Raw genomic sequence first — 15924 nt, 5'->3', positions numbered from 1 at the left:
TAAGTTTCGGTTTCGGCTTTGCACATTGGGTGTTGATTATTTTGACAATTTAGCCGAATGTGTGATGAGTAATTCCACTTTGCTGAGATTGCGCTCTTTCATTTGACATATCTTTTCTATGTTGTGGTTGATAGTCTGCCAAAGTGTATTTCATGTGGACAGGTTATTTAAACACACACACAGACATAGCTAAAATGGTACATTTAGGAGGTATTCAAACTATCTTCTGCCAATGGAATTTTGCCCGTTACAATTCAGTACGCTACACACATTTGGTGTACAACTTGTTGACATTGTACATCGAGCATTAGAAATCAAACATTTTACATAGCCCTTCAGAATAATAAGAAGTAATAGTTAAAAATACTGTAATTATTTATCCCATTTCTCTTCTCGGGTTTAAAGATTCACTACACAGATTAAATCCAAATTGACACACACCCAGCATATTCACTACACAATGTGAATTGTGTTGTGTCCCGAAGCAAATTTGTTGGCCTGTGCATTGCTCAGTGACATGCTGGCAGTGTTCAGAACACATGCAATATGAAATGTAATACTTTTAAATTATGTACAATAAGCAATTCCCATTTTTAGTCAGTTTTTATCATTTGCAAATAAAATACTGTACTGCAACTGCACGCATTTTCTTGATTTTGGTTTCTTAATGTGTGAACCAGGGGTGGTGTTAAGTCCATTGTAGGGGGGGCTGAAGCCTCCCAAATCATCCCCATTCCCCCCCCCCCCCCCGTCTCCCGTAAGAAACATGTAATGAATGTGAGAAACACAATGAATGTTTCCCAGTGTTTTGGGGAGAATTATATATATATATATACAGACAGTATATATATATAAAAGACGGTTGAAGGCTAAGATCAAGGCGGCTCGGAAAGATGTGAGTCAATATATATATATATATATACATACTGTATATATTATAATATTTTACGGCTCTTTCAACATTTTGTGTTGCCGACCCGTGACCTCGTCGGCCAACTCACACAGCGACGCCACTGCATTTCTGATGGAGAATGCGGTGCTCTTAGCTGCCTTACTGGCAGTTCTGGCGGCGTGCACGGAGCTTCTCGTCTGCCTGGACGGTGTCCGTTTGCGACACGGAGGCCCATGTCTGGCTGGAAAGAAGCTGACCTAGTTCTGCTAAACTCGTCTGTTTAACGGCCAAGCTGCATTCAGTGTTGTTAGCCACGAGTGCTAGCTGGAGCTAGTATCCATGGCTACCTGCCTAAAAGGACTTAAATACAATTTTAGTGTTGCTCAATGTCACCACCTTTTAAAAGTCATGAATGGCATTTCTACTGTTGCCCACTGTAGCCTGTAAAAACAATAGATCATCACAATATTCTTCAGCACAATAGATCAGCACAATATTGTTCATTTGTGGACGTGATTGTGGGTTTGTCTGTCTGGGGCTTGATGTCATTTGAACACCCATTTGAAATACCCATTGTGCATACCAGCGATTCTCTTCAGAGCGAGTGAGGAAAAGCACCCTGGGCGACTGAAAACTCCAATCCACTAGATGGCGTTAATAAATATTTCACTATTGTTTACTGCCCACTAATAGAGACAAAGAATCGTGTTGGGTAAGATGGGTGCTCGGGTCGTGCGAATGTTTAGAAATTTCAATCTAGAAAACAGAATTGAGCGAGAAATTTCGAAGGAAAAACCTCGGTCTGCGCCGAGACACCAGCTCACTCAACCGACCTCCACTGGTAAAAATGACGGTAAGCGTATTGAGGCTTTCGTTGACTGATTGGTGGTCGGAAGGAGAAAAACACGGGGTCATGCTTTTCCTAATTCCGAAATTGAGAGTATGTCCTTTTGCCCACCACAGCAAATACGTTTTCGGCAGAAGTTTCGGGCGCTGTCCACCAGAAGAACGACCCTCTGTTGTTAAATTTGAAGTCAGTGTATGTGGAGTCGAAAGACAAAGCAGCCGGCCCAGTTAAGGTCAGTACTCCTTGAAGCTAACTGAAAGTGTTTGCAAAATTTCAGTAACAGCTGTACAGATTGTATACATACGTGTTTGTCGCTAAAAGACAGTGCTTTGAAAAAGTATTAAAAGCCCTTTAACGGTTGCCACATTTTATGACCGTTAAAACGCGGCGACGTGCATTTTGCTGAGAATTTATGTGATAGACTGACATAAAGTGGCATGAAATTGTGAAGTGGAGCGAAACTGATCGAAGGCTTTCAAAATGTGAAGCGAATATAAATCTGTAACGTGTGGGTGTGCCTTTGTATTCAGATCTCTGCACCGCGAAAGCGCAAAGTAAGTCATGCAATCAATAGCCTTAAAAGGCTAAGTAGTAAACAGAGTCTCTGTCAGAGTCACTTGTATGTAATTTAGTTTAGTTTGACCAAGGAACTCAACAGACAGGGCACATATAAAAGAGTTTAAAGCAGGTTTAAGTCATTAAAAAAAGGACAAGCTTTGAACATTTCGAGCACCATTCACTCAATCAAGCTAGAAATGCAAAAGAATGATTTAGATCATGGGCGCAGATCATGACTGAAGATCTACTTTTGAATTAGCCAACCTCGTGCAATTGTCCTTTACAGTGTCAAAATCGCAAACCCACACAAACCCACAATTTATTACTATTATTATTTTTTGTCATTGAACCACTAGTCATCAGATCACTCTCTATGCTCCTCACCCACGCTCTCCCACATGCCAGTTTACATGATGAGCAATAGCCATAACTGAATTGAACATGAACAAAACATAGCAATAAATCATATGGATATCGTTTCATTGTCTAGACATGTAAAGCTGGTCGGGCCATACCCCAAAAAGACTAATTAATTGCAGTCAAAGCAGCATCTACAATGTATTGGAGCTGAATAAGCTATTTACCATTTACATTCCACTTCACAGCTGTGGCCAACTTTGTCTTGGTCATCACATAAAATGTCAATTAAAAAAAAATAAGCTTGTGATTTAATGAACACTTTTTCAAAGCACTGTACGTAGCGACCTTCATTCCGTGCCTCATCAATCCATTCCTCCAGGCATTTTATTTTTGAAAAAACTCCTTATTTTTGTGTCACTCATGTTCTTGGACGATTCCTGTACGTTGTGCAAGATGGCATGAGCGTGTCGGAGCTGCCCCCTAGCGACTAAACAGTATATGTGCATGGAGAACAAGTACAATGGAAGCTCCTTTTATGAACGTCATTTGTTATCCAACCAAAGTAACCTTTCAAGTTTAAATCCGTTCCTGACCGAGATCGAAGCTATGTTTGCCTTGTTTAAAAAAAATAAAATAAAAAAAAATAAAAGGTTTTAGCTGTCGTGGGCATCAAGCCCCAGACAGACAAACCCCAATAGCCTGATACGGTGAAATTTATTTCCTATTTCCTGAACAATACATCCCATATTTACACGAGTAGAAACTTATGAAAAGCAGACAATTGAATGCTGAATATAAATACATTAAATTAATAAATATTGAACATGTTTTGCATGCTGGCAGAGCAATGACCATTCCAGTTTCGTTTGGATTTTTTCCTCCCTTAACCCTTTCATGCACAAATAATGATAACCTGATAAGCTATACACTGCAGTAACCACTGTGCCTGAAAGGGTTAAATAGATGTATGTTGAGAAACTGACATTTTGTGATTTTGTTCTCTTTGTTGAAATAAGCTTGATGATCCAAGACATTTGCAATGAATTGTTGTATTCCCTTTGGCATAGCTCCATCTAGTGGATGCATAGCACAACGGCAGCCAAGGCTCCATAGATAAAAAGCTGTATTGTCCTCCCTTTAGCGTCGCTCCATCTAGTGGATGCATAACGCAACCACAGCCACGATTGTAGCTTCTGTTGTATCCACCTTATAATGCAGTGCACCCAATATATGAAAACAGTTTTAAAATAGGCCATTCATTGAAGATGCGCTTTATAATCTGAAGCACCTTTTAGTGCAGGAAAAAAAACCGTATTTAGTAGTTATTTATGGCACACAACTCCATATCATAACCTTGTACCCTTAAATATAAATCATGAAATGTGTTGATGAGGTCATTCTATAGACCTGTCATTCAAAACAGAGCAAATCCTAATTTTTAACCAATACTCGCAATGCAAGGTGTGCAAGGAATTGATTTGAAGATCAAAATTTTGCACACCACCGAAAGTCACAGTTTGTTTAAAAAAATAAATTAAACAGTGCAACATAAATCAAACAAATGTGTTAAATATGACACACATTCACCGCTGGTAACTCCTCCACTTGGGGTAGGATCTCATCCCTGACCTGGAGAGGGCACTCAACACTTTTCCGACTGAGGACCATGGTGTCAAATTTGGAGTGCTGATGAGGCAAGCAGGCGTCCGAATTGTGAAAATCTGCGTATAATTGATGCATTTTGAAATGCCTTGGGTGAAGAATGCTATTTTATGCGCAGCCCGGTAGCCCAGTGGTTAGCACGTCACCCTCACAGTGCAGAGGTACTGAGTTCAATTCCAGCTCCGGCCTCCCTGTGTGGAGTTTGCATGCTCTCCCCGGGCCTGTGTGGGTTTTCTCCGGGTACTCCGGTTTCCTCCCACATTCTTAAAACATGCATGGCAAGCTGATTGAACACTTGAAATTGTCCCTAGCGAGTGTGAGCGCGGATGCTTGTTCATCTTTGTGTGCCCTGCGATTGGCTGGCAACTGATTCAGGGTGTCCCCCGCCTACTGCCCGAAGACAGCTGGGATAGGCTCCAGCAGCCCCCGCGACCCTTGTGAGGACAAAGCGGATCGGAAAATGGATGGATGTTATTTTGTGCATTAACATTTTTTGTTGTTGTTGCTGAAAATCTGCATCAGCCTTTAAAAAAAAACTATTAGTCTGGTGATGGTCACAAGATGTCTTCACTTTATGCACAATGTTCTTGAGGAGAAGGTTGGAGTATTTGATTTTTTTTTTAAAATATGTCCCAGTTTTCTGTAATGCAGCATATTGTATACAGTTGTGTTGGTAAATGCATGCCGTATTTGCCTTAAGTCCTAGGCATGCACTTATTCCTTTTCCCCATTGGTAATTCATATTTTTAATCTCTGTTTATACAGTCACGAAAGGAGCTGTCTGCGGACGGAGGAGCAAAGACACGTCCGATAAAATTCACTCTCCCCAACGACTCACAAGGCCTTGCAAATATGCAGAACATTCCTCACGGCAAACTGACCATCACAGAGGCTCTGAAGGCTCTCGGCAGCCACCAGAGTCAGCCTCAAACATGGACATCGCAGAAGATATCGGAAGAATATTCTCTGAATTTGAAAGAAACCAATTCTCTTCTTGAGTTTTTCGTCCCGTTTCAAATTCAGATTATCCCACCCCAGACTGCAAAAGTTAAACAATTGAAGGGTTCATAGGAGTAAATGATGAATAACAAAATCCACTTTGTATAGCATCTATTCACAAGCAGAATGAACATGTATCATGAAAATAATTTAAATAAATATGAATCGTTTTCTGTAAATCACCTTCACACAGTGAATGTCTTGTTTGACAAAATTACAAATTTAACAAAATCCAGTGATATGTAATTAGTGTACAAGAAAATATTGCAATTATTTTGGAGTGTACACCAATGACATGAAAAGAAATTAATCACCATAACGATAAACATACAGCGATAACTGATTTCGAGTTGCTGAATGTTCACAAACTGAAGCAATAGTGGAGCTAATCTGTTCCAGCAAACATTATAGTTTATAAAAATAACTAAGACAAAATATATATTTTTTAAGTGTTGATGAAATAAAATTAATACACGGGTGCTTAAAAAAACTCCAACTTTTCATTGATAAAACTTCCTCTAATTATGGCAAAAATTTCTGTTTTCATCTTTGTCAATTGATTTCATACTTGAGATTTTGGGGTTTGTTTTAAAATCTATGTCGATATTACTGTTCGGCCGTACAGAAGGAAGGTTGAACAATCATTTGGGAATTGCAATTTGCTGTGTTACACAATTGTTAATTTGACTTTTATTTTGTCCTGCAATCAACCAGTAAGACTAGCCTATATACAGGGATGTGAAAAAGTATTTGCCCCTTTCCTGATTTTTGTGTTCTTTGCATGTTTATCAAACCAATTTTAATATCACACAGAGACCACACCAAGAAAATACAAAATGCAGTTTCTGAATGCCAATTTAATTTAGACACACACACAAAAAAGCAGACCAAAATTGCAAATGTTTTAAGATTTTATTTAGCATATGCCATTTTTTTTTCAAAACCTGAGACCAGTGTGAAAACCAATGCTCCCTCTAAACCACACCTGTGTCAAACTCAAGGCCCCGGGGCCAGATCTTGCCCACCACATCATTTTATGTGGCCCGTGAAAGCAAATCAAATTTGTCAACTTCCATGATGCTTGCTAAAATCTCGACCAAAGCTTCAAATTTTCATGTGTTAACAAATAAGAGACATATTGTAAGTATTTTCTTGTAACCAAACCCCTCATTACAGTAACTTAAACACTAGTTGAATAAACCGTTATTTTTGACTTTTTAAAATTTGGTTTCAGTCATAACGGCCCTCCAAGGGAAACGGTAACTAAAATGTGGCCCACGACAAAAATGAATTTGACACCCCTGCTCTAAACTGTGTGCGCAATCGCGCATTGCTCTCACCCATTCAGCGCACCGTAAACACATTTTAACGCCGTGCCGTAACAGCATTTTGTATTTTTTTGTTGTTTTTTTTATGCCTCATACAAAGAAATTGAAAAGTTGATTGGGCGAATGTCATTGACGGTGGGGCAACAAAAAATTGTGAAAGTGTGGGAGCATTTCAGACTGAAATGTGCACTCTTGTCGTGTCATCAGTCACACAGACCTTGCTCCAAGATGCCCACCTGGTTAATTTTTTCTCGTCAACGAGACTTATTTACAGTGATATGGTTGATGTACGTTACTATATAACATTACCCTAAGGAGGGCATGCATGGTCTCAGTTAATCACAGTACAGTATGTGACTGCCGTCGAGATGCGGCTCGTTTATTCACATGGTTTAACTTTTTCATCACCTTTAAAATTACGATTGCTTGTAAAATACCTTCATATGAGTGCATAGATTGCCATCGTTACATAAAACATGAATCTACAGTAAATACACGAACATTTTATTAAGCAGTGTAATACGCGTAAGTGGGCGGTAGAGGGCGAGAGAAAAGAATTATACATTTGGTTGGGAGAAGAAGACGCCTCTGTGGGTACTGGGTAGCGGAGGATGGACAATGGCCGTAGGGGAGGCCTTAGAAAAAAAGCTTTCTCACGGCTCCGGGAGTCGGTCCGTCTAGTCGTGTTTTGTGAAGTCTCGGCAAAACTGGTGACGGAGTTTGTGGCTGGCTTGTCGTTTGGCTTGTTCGCCTTAACATCTGATAATTGTATTGTTTGCGGGGCATTGGAAGATGGGTTACTGAAACCCGACGCTTCTCCCGTTTCTTCCTTGGTTTCGACATGGGAGAATAAATCAGGTTAGTGGAAGATAATTTGCATGTAACATGTATAAATTGAATTGGAGTCTCTTGTTACTACTTGTTAATTTGATCCCACAGAAACATAAAACGATTTCGTCCACTGAAATCGTACCGCTTAGTAAAACTTGTAAAAGCCGATTTACCCTTTTTCACGAATTACAAGGCTTAAAACAATAACGTGCCTTATAAGGCATATTCTTCGGGTACCGTACATGACAAGCAAAAGACAGCAATATTGTCCCCCTTAAAAAAAGTTATAACGTAAAGCTTAATTCCCAGTATTTGCCAATAACGGGAGCTGCACCGAGGGCAATCTGTAAAACGTGTAGCGAGGTATCTTTTAAATATTGTTTTGCCACTTATTTTTTTGGATTGAATAGTTTAATTATGACGCGATCGAACCCACAACCTCGCAATGTGAGGTTGACGACCTCACTGTGCAGAGGTACCAGGTTCGATTCCAGCTCTAGCCTTCCTGTGTGGAGTTTGCATGTTCTCCCCGTGCCTCCGTGGGTTTTCTCTGGGTACTCCTGTTTCCTCCCACATTCCAAAAACATGCATGCCAGGTTGATTGAACACTCTAAATCACAGGTGTCCTCGAGGGCCGGACTTTGATCCAAATGATCTGCTCATTAGCAAGCTCCATAGGAGCCTGAAGGTGATCCTGATCATTTGAATCAGGTATGTTGCAAGCAGGGAGATGTGGAAAACATGCAGGACTCTAAATTATACCTAGGTGTGAGCGTGGATGGTTGTTTGTCTCTGTGTGCCCTGCAATTGGCTGGCAACCGGTTCAGGGTGTCCCCTGCCTACTGCCCGATGGCGGCTGGGATCGGCTCCAGCATCCCACACAACCCTTGTGAGGATACAGCGGTTCAGAAAATGGATGGATGGATATGTGTGTGTGTATCTCTCTCTCTCAGTGTGTGTGTGTGTGTGCTTGTGTGTGTACATATATATAAAACAAATGAAAAAAACTAACAATTGAGTTATCAACAGATAAAAGGTGCATCTATTTTTGGGGGACAACCTGTAATGATGGCAGCCACATATACTGTATACGTTTTTTGACGCCATGCCACCTGGGGGATCGAAGGTCACGGGCATTCACTGTTGGTTTTCGACCATGTCGCTTACATGTAGTGAATTCTCCAGATTCTCTGAACCTTTTGATGATATTATGGACCAGACATGGACCATATATGATGAAATCCCTGCAATTGTGCGTTGAGGAACATTGTCCTGAAACCGTTTTGGCTTTTTTCTTCACAAAGAGGTGAACTTTGCCCCTTCTTTGCTGGCGAATGACTGGTGCATTTCAGAGAAGCTCCTTTTATACCCAATCATGGCACCCTCCTGTTCCCAGTTGTCCTGTTCACTTGCGGGATGGTACCAAACAGGTGTTTGATGAGCATTCCTCAACTTTCTCCATCTTTTTTTTGCCACCTGTCACAGCTTTTTATTTGGAACATTCAACATTCAAGTTAATGCTTATTTGCGAAAAACAATCATGTTTATCACTTTGAGCCTGAAATACCTTGTCTTTGTCGTTTTACAATGAAATACAGGTTGTGCATCTCTTCCAATAAAAGACGATTTGATCTCGACACATGGGATGTGATACAATTCAAGGATGCTTCATTTTAAAATGAAACACTCCCGTTCGATTCGATGCATTCACTGTTGTTAATTCGGACAGCTTTTCTGATTTGAATGTTGTTGTTTTTTTTTTTGTCCACCTCTACTTCTGTGTATGTTGTAGGTTGACAACAATGAAGACCGCGCCATGTTGCCTTGAACACGGACCACTTTCCCCGTTCGCGTTATGTGCTCTCCTCTGACGATGCGCCTGGAAGAAGTGTTCACACCTCTGCTGCTCCTCCTCCACCGGCAGGGGACACAGACACCGGTCTCTGCTGCCTCATTATGGGCCACCTGAAGCTTTCCACAACGCTGAGAGACAACATCCTCATGGCGAACAATTCCCTTGGCTCCGAGGTGCCTCCACATCCTAAGCCAACGGCCGCGACCCCAGAGAGCCTTAACGGCATTAGTCTATCCCTGCGGGTGTTCTTCTGCTTTGTTATGGTCGGCATTTTGCTGTTTTCTCTGTTAGGGAACATGGTGGTGTGCCTGATGGTCTACCAGAGATCAGCCATGCGCTCGGCTATTAACCTCCTCCTAGCGAGCCTCGCCTTTGCAGATATGATGCTCGCCATTCTCAACATGCCTTTCACGCTAGTTAGCGTCATGACCATCGAGTGGATTTTCGGGGAGGCTTTCTGTCGCGTTTCAGCCATGCTCTTTTGGTTCTTTGTCATGGAGGGAGTGGCCGTTCTGCTTATAATAAGCATCGACCGCTTTCTTATTATCGTGCAGAAGCAAGATAAGCTGAGTCCGCAGAGGGCTAAAGTGCTCATACTGGTCACGTGGGGACTGGCTTTTTTTTTCTCCTTTCCTTTAGCTGTTGGTTCCCCTCGCCTCGAGGTGCCCCCCAGAGCTCCTCAATGTGTTTTCGGCTATAGCTCTGAACCAGGCTACCATGCGTATGTGTTGATTGTAATGCTGGTCTTCTTCTTTATCCCCTTCATGGTCATGCTGTACACATTCATGGGGATTCTAAACACCATCCGCCACAACACAGCCCGCATCCACAGCCACCCAGATGGCACGTGCCTGAGCCAAGCCGGCAAACTGGGCTTGCTAAGCATCCAGAAGCCCTTCCAGATGAACATCGACGTGAGTTTCAAGACGCGTGCCTTTGCCACCATCCTCATCCTCTTCTCTGTGTTTACAGTGTGCTGGGCACCTTTCACCGCGTACACTCTGGTATCCACGTTCAGTAACGACTTCTACCGCAAAGACGGTTTTTTTCAAGTCAGCACTTGGGTGCTGTGGCTGTGCTACTTCAAGTCAGCGCTCAACCCGATCATTTATTACTGGCGCATCAAAAAATTCCGTGACGCTTGTGTCGATCTGATACCAAAGTACTTCAAGTGTCTTCCGCAGCTGCCGGGCAACACAAAGAGGCGTATACAACCGAGCGCCATTTATGTTTGCGAAGGGCATCGGACTGTGGTTTGAGGGGGAGAATTTCCCTGCGCTCCACGTAAGGCAACCGACAGTAGGTCGTATGAGCCACATTCACATCCAAACGGTCGACTTTCAGTGCACTCCAGCCACCGTATCCAATCTGGATTGTTATTGGATATTGATAGCGGCCTCATGTAAATTCAGAAGTGTGTATTGGATCACTCCAGCACAGGAGAAGCCACCAGTGAATTCAACACTGTTGAGGAAAAACTAAAACATAGGAGCCCAAAGTGTGGCGTGAACTGCCACACTGCCAGTACCACAAAATATCTTGTACTAAAATAAGACCTTTCAAGGTGTCTGAACAGTTTGCACAAAATACCCATACAAATATATTTACGTGACAACTTTTCAAAAATTAATTGGTCAATACGGATGTTTTTGGGTGTAGGTTTTGCCAAAGTTCAAGAAGTCACAAAATTTCTTTGCAACAATGTTTTATTTTCCCCCACGAAGCTCGCGTGGCACTCCGATGTCACTTGACCATTGCAAGCGGAGCCCGAGGGCACTATGAAGTCATGATCAGTCACCAGCGGGTGTCAGTACAGAGTAAAATGGCAGACATACAGTAGATAACTGTTTTTTTTTCTATTTGACAAAAGCAGTATGAATCAGAATACCGTATTTATACCACATTGAAACATATTTCATAAAAATCTTTGACTTCACTTCAGCCTTAAAAAATTCTAGAAATTACGTAAGCTGTCCTCAGCGTATTCCTTGTGCCCCTTTTTCCGGAAATCACAATTCCATATGTGATCCAAGTTATCAGTGTATTGTGTTTTCTGTCATTTAGATTGCTGTGGAATAAATAAACGCATCAATTCAACTTTGCCGAAAGCAAAGTGAGATACAGTGGTACCTCTACTACGAAATTAATTGGTTCTGAAAGAAATTTCCAAACTAGAAAATTTGGTAAGTTGAGGCGCGTTTTCCATGTAAATGCCCTAATCCGTTCCGAGCCCCCCCAAAATTCAGACACAAATGTTTTCTAATGCATCAAAATGCTTAACAAATACATGTTGCAATTATTCCACAATAAATGAGAGTTGTGTATAATGTAACAAACAAATAATAGAGTAAAGAATTAAAATGATGGTCATTTAACTTTTAACTGGGTTCTCATTGTTTTTTGCCGTCTTTAGTTCATGTTCTCTCTCAAAAGTGTTTTTTTTTTTTTTTTTTTGCCTGGCATTTTGTAAAGAACTGATCCGAGGACGTCTGCTTTTGTCGGCTTTTAATAATCCTTCGAAAATGTCCAAGTCAAACATCAGCATAATGAACGATCGCCTCACTGGTGAACACTTTTTCTGGGTGATTCACATTTATGTAAAACTATCGGAACGCCTCATGGCCCGAGGGGCGAATGATGAGGACGCTGCATATACATATATATCTATCTATACGCATAGACACATTTGGTAGAAGTACCTCTCAGCCAATGGGATGCCAGGAAGATGCTCGGTAATAGCCAACGGCAGAGCAGCTAGAAGTATGTTGCGTTCAGTAAATTCGGAGCTGCCACTAGCATGCCATGCTGTATTTTTACCTTTTGTATCTTGAAATTTCTTTCGTTAAAAAGAGTCAACATTTTCCCGTTGAGGCGTTTCGTAACTTGAACATTTCGTGTGAAGAGATGTTCGTAAGTAGAGGTACCACTGTATATTCATTTTACCTTAGAAAGCAAATAGTGGCTGTTGAGGATTTGCCCAACCTGTTGTGGAAGAATGAGTTCCCATGCTAATTATTGCTCAGTTGTGTGTACATGTTGTACAAAGTTAACCACAAATGAAAACTTGCTGCATGTATTCATTTGTGACAACTACACTGGTTTACACTTAAAATGTACTTCGAAGATAATAAATAAAAGCACAACGTTCTGCTAATTTATATGGAAGACAAAATGCAGTGTGACAATATTAAAGTTCGGATATCACTGCGGTGCCAAAACGATACAAGGTGTGAAATGTGTTTGAACTTTAGCTATTAAATTAGGATTAGAAACGATTGTTTCCTCGACACACCAATGGCGCCTTTGCAAAATTCGAGTGAAATCAAGGCCGAACTTGTTGATGGCCATTCCACATACAACATACCGTATACACTACTGGAATATTCCAATGAGTATGCCTTCTACATTTCAATTTTGGCTCGGGAAGCACTTTGTTTTTGTTTTTTTGCCTTCACCCTTTCATGCACTCTGTAACCTGATAACATGACAAGCTGTCCACTGTAGTAACCGCTGTCCCTGAAAGGATTAAGGTGTTTACCTGTATAGAACAGATTTTACAGTGTATCTAAAGTGAATATTGTCTATTTTTTGTGTGTGTGTGTTTTTTTACGTGGCCAAGACACGTTTTGACTCTTTCGATATGCCTGTTTAGTTAGAATGCTGCTATATCTCACGGTGAGACTGTGCAATTATCCTGTACTGTACATTATTGTACTGTTGAATGTAATAAAATGTACATTTCTACCTTGGTAGGTTGTCTTAAAGAGGATCTTTTGTTCACTTCTGTCAGCTGACAGGGAAATTTGGAACGTTTCAAGTATTTGATATTCATCTTGACTTAAATGCTCGCTTATTGTTAAAAATGTTACGACAAATGTTCACCAACAACTGGAATATGCAGAATAGCGTCTCTACACTGTGAGGCAAACATGCTAACCAGTCGACCACCGTGCTGCCTCTCTTTACTGATACAGTGATCCCTCGCTCTAACGCGGTTCACTTTCCGACGATTTTTTTTAGTGCAGCGGATTGAACACTCTGAATTGTCCCTAGGTGTGAGTGTGGGCGTGCATGGTTGTTTGTCTCTGTGTGCCCTGCGTTTGGCTGGCAACCAATTCAGGGTGTCCCCCGCCTACTGCCCGAAGACAGCTGGGATAGGCTCCAGCACCCCCCGCGACCCTAGTGAGGATAAAGCGGTTCGGAAGATGAATGAATATTATAGTTATTTGTTGAAAACGTTTGGGGGTTTTTGTGCTTGGGCCTGAAAACAGGTTTTGGTATTTGGTTTCATTGTATACATAGTTAAGTATTGTATAATAACTGTAAAAAATAAAGCTCACTACTTCACGGATTTCACCTATCACTGGTTCTTTGTGGAACGTAACCCCCGCGATAAACGAGGGATTACTGGAATTGATTTTTTCTCTTTTTTTTTAAATCTTTATTTTCAAATAATTCTCGAGATACCACTACAGATCGAACTCCAAACATTTAATAAATCAGACACAGATGGCACAGCACTCTGTTTTAAGTCTTTTTGTTTTTCATCCCAAATTTAACTTTATTTGTCTGTGTGTCAGCTTGTCCTGCACAGACTTAACTACGTCACATGATGTGACGTAGTTAAGTACGTTTCTCGATGCTACACTAAACGTTCACTTTAGCCTATCACGGCGAAATGGGTGAAGGAGCCGAATTTATGATTCGAACGCTTCAAACCCACCGCCCAACACTCGACCTCGCCTGATCACGTGAATCGTATTGACTGCAGACAGCAAACGTGTGGAAACGTGCTGATTTTCGAAATTTCACAAAATGTAATAATAATAATAGGGATGCACCGATACCACCTTCAGAAATGAGTACAAGTAGTTTAATTCGCGTATTTGCTGACCATGCGATCAATATTATACCTGTACTTGAAGAAACCAGTATATTTTCCAACTGTGATGAAAACGTGTTTTATTTTATCCAAACTTGGTCAAAAATACATCACAAACTTTTCTTGGACATGGCGCAAGTTCAACTGAAGCATAAGACTTTTTAGTGTAAAATCATATCATTTGAGTGACATGCAGCTGCATATTTTTTGAAGTTCTGACACTCATTTCACTTACACGTAGTGGATGACATTTCAATTTTGTGGTGTGTCGGTCTGAACGCTAGGGGGCACTATGTAAAAGGACTAAATAACCGTCCATCCATTTTCCGAGCCGCTTTATCCTCACATGGGTCGCGGGCGGGGGGGGGGGGGGGGGGGGGGGGTGCTGGAGCCTATCCCAGCCGTCTTCAGGCAGTAGGTGGGGGACACCCTGAACCGGTTGCCAGCCAATCGCAGGGCACACAACCATCCACGCTCACACTCACGCCTAGGGAAAATTTAGAGTGTTCAATCAGCCTGCCATGCATGTTTTTGGAATGCGGGAGGAAACTGGAGTACCCAGAGAAAACCCATGCAGGCCCGGGGAGCACATGCAAACTCCACACAGGGAGGCCGGAGCTGGAATTGAACCTCTCCACCGTGAAGTCGACGCACAAACCACCGGCCCACTGGGTCGCCCTCGACATCTGATCTTTAAATTAAATACAAAACTTTCCTTATTATCCTAAGTATTGGTGTCCAAACTATGGCCTGGGGGGCATTTGCGGTCTACCATCCATTTTCAGCGACATGACCCCCCGCACTCCCTCCTAAAAAAGAAACACAACTTAAAATGACATTTGAGATGGGCCCCAAGGTTGGTTAAAAAAAGGTGAAGGTGGGCAGAGTGAGAAGGGAGGGTGTACTGTAGAACTTTTCTCTATATTTGAAGATACAAATGAACCATTTCTGATTCAAAGACTAAAACCATATATCTTCAAAACACTGTAGTGAATAAAGATACTTCAATTTTAGAGGCAAAAATCAATTCTTCCACTTTGTGCTCTATGGCTGATTTATTAAGACCACACATTGATGGGTCTTCAAGGAAGTGATAAATGGTCACCTTGATGCCGTTATTTATTTATTTTTTTTTTAGATGGGATTCGCCGGCTGTTAACTGCATAGCTGCACCTATTCTGTGAGATAGAGAGAGGGCTGTTGACCACCCCCAAAAATCCTCAACTATTTGCCCTCACACCTTTAACAGAAAGCTAATAAAATGAACTAGCCCAGGGATGCCCAAACTTTTTGGACCGAAGATCGACTTTTCGATCAACCAACCTCCCACGATCGACCCGTTACCGCGCTCGCCATGATGAGCAACAGCGTGACACGGAGACATGCGACGCACTTTTGCAGCCTGTTAACTATCGTAGCTCACGCGTACCATTTTAAAGTGCTTCCTTGGGCCCTCCTAGATTCCTATTCTTTGCCCGTGCCCTCTGTGAATTGTACACAAAACAAACTGAATGAGAAGAATGATAACGTTAAAAGATATAGCGCAACAGCTCTGATCACAAGCTGCAATTGCAGACTGCTGAGCGCAAACAACTTATGGTGACGCAGTCACGTGCGACCGTAGGTCTGTAGGTGCTTTATTTTATTTTATTTTTCCAAAACCTTTGTGAAAATGAGACTATTAGGGTGCAGTGTACATTAACACAAAAA

The 15924-nt window shown here is 41.6% G+C and overlaps 2 protein-coding genes across 2 annotated transcripts; both read left to right on the top strand.

Moving 5' to 3' along the window:
- The first annotated feature begins 1582 nt into the window (after positions 1-1582).
- ndufaf4 (NADH:ubiquinone oxidoreductase complex assembly factor 4) lies at positions 1583-5500 on the top strand. Its single transcript, XM_086101147.1, has 3 exons — positions 1583-1745; positions 1856-1971; positions 5085-5500. The coding sequence occupies exons 1-3, from the start codon at positions 1610-1612 to the stop codon at positions 5388-5390; spliced, it is 558 nt and encodes a 185-aa protein (XP_085957273.1). The 5' UTR covers positions 1583-1609; the 3' UTR covers positions 5391-5500.
- A 1732-nt stretch (positions 5501-7232) lies between these two features.
- On the top strand, positions 7233-13081 carry gpr63 (G protein-coupled receptor 63). The gene is made up of 2 exons (XM_086100971.1): positions 7233-7504; positions 9270-13081. Exon 2 carries the CDS (start codon positions 9434-9436, stop codon positions 10589-10591), a length of 1158 nt encoding a protein of 385 aa, XP_085957097.1. The 5' UTR covers positions 7233-7504; positions 9270-9433; the 3' UTR covers positions 10592-13081.
- Positions 13082-15924: the final 2843 nt, after the last annotated feature.

The sequence above is a fragment of the Hippocampus guttulatus genome, chromosome 20, assembly GCF_054856545.1.
Source record: "Hippocampus guttulatus isolate MCC_2025c chromosome 20, RoL_Hgut_1.0, whole genome shotgun sequence".
Lineage (NCBI taxonomy): Eukaryota > Metazoa > Chordata > Actinopteri > Syngnathiformes > Syngnathidae > Hippocampus > Hippocampus guttulatus.
Note: the sequence above shows the minus strand (reverse complement) of the source record. Positions and strands in the feature narration are given on the sequence as shown.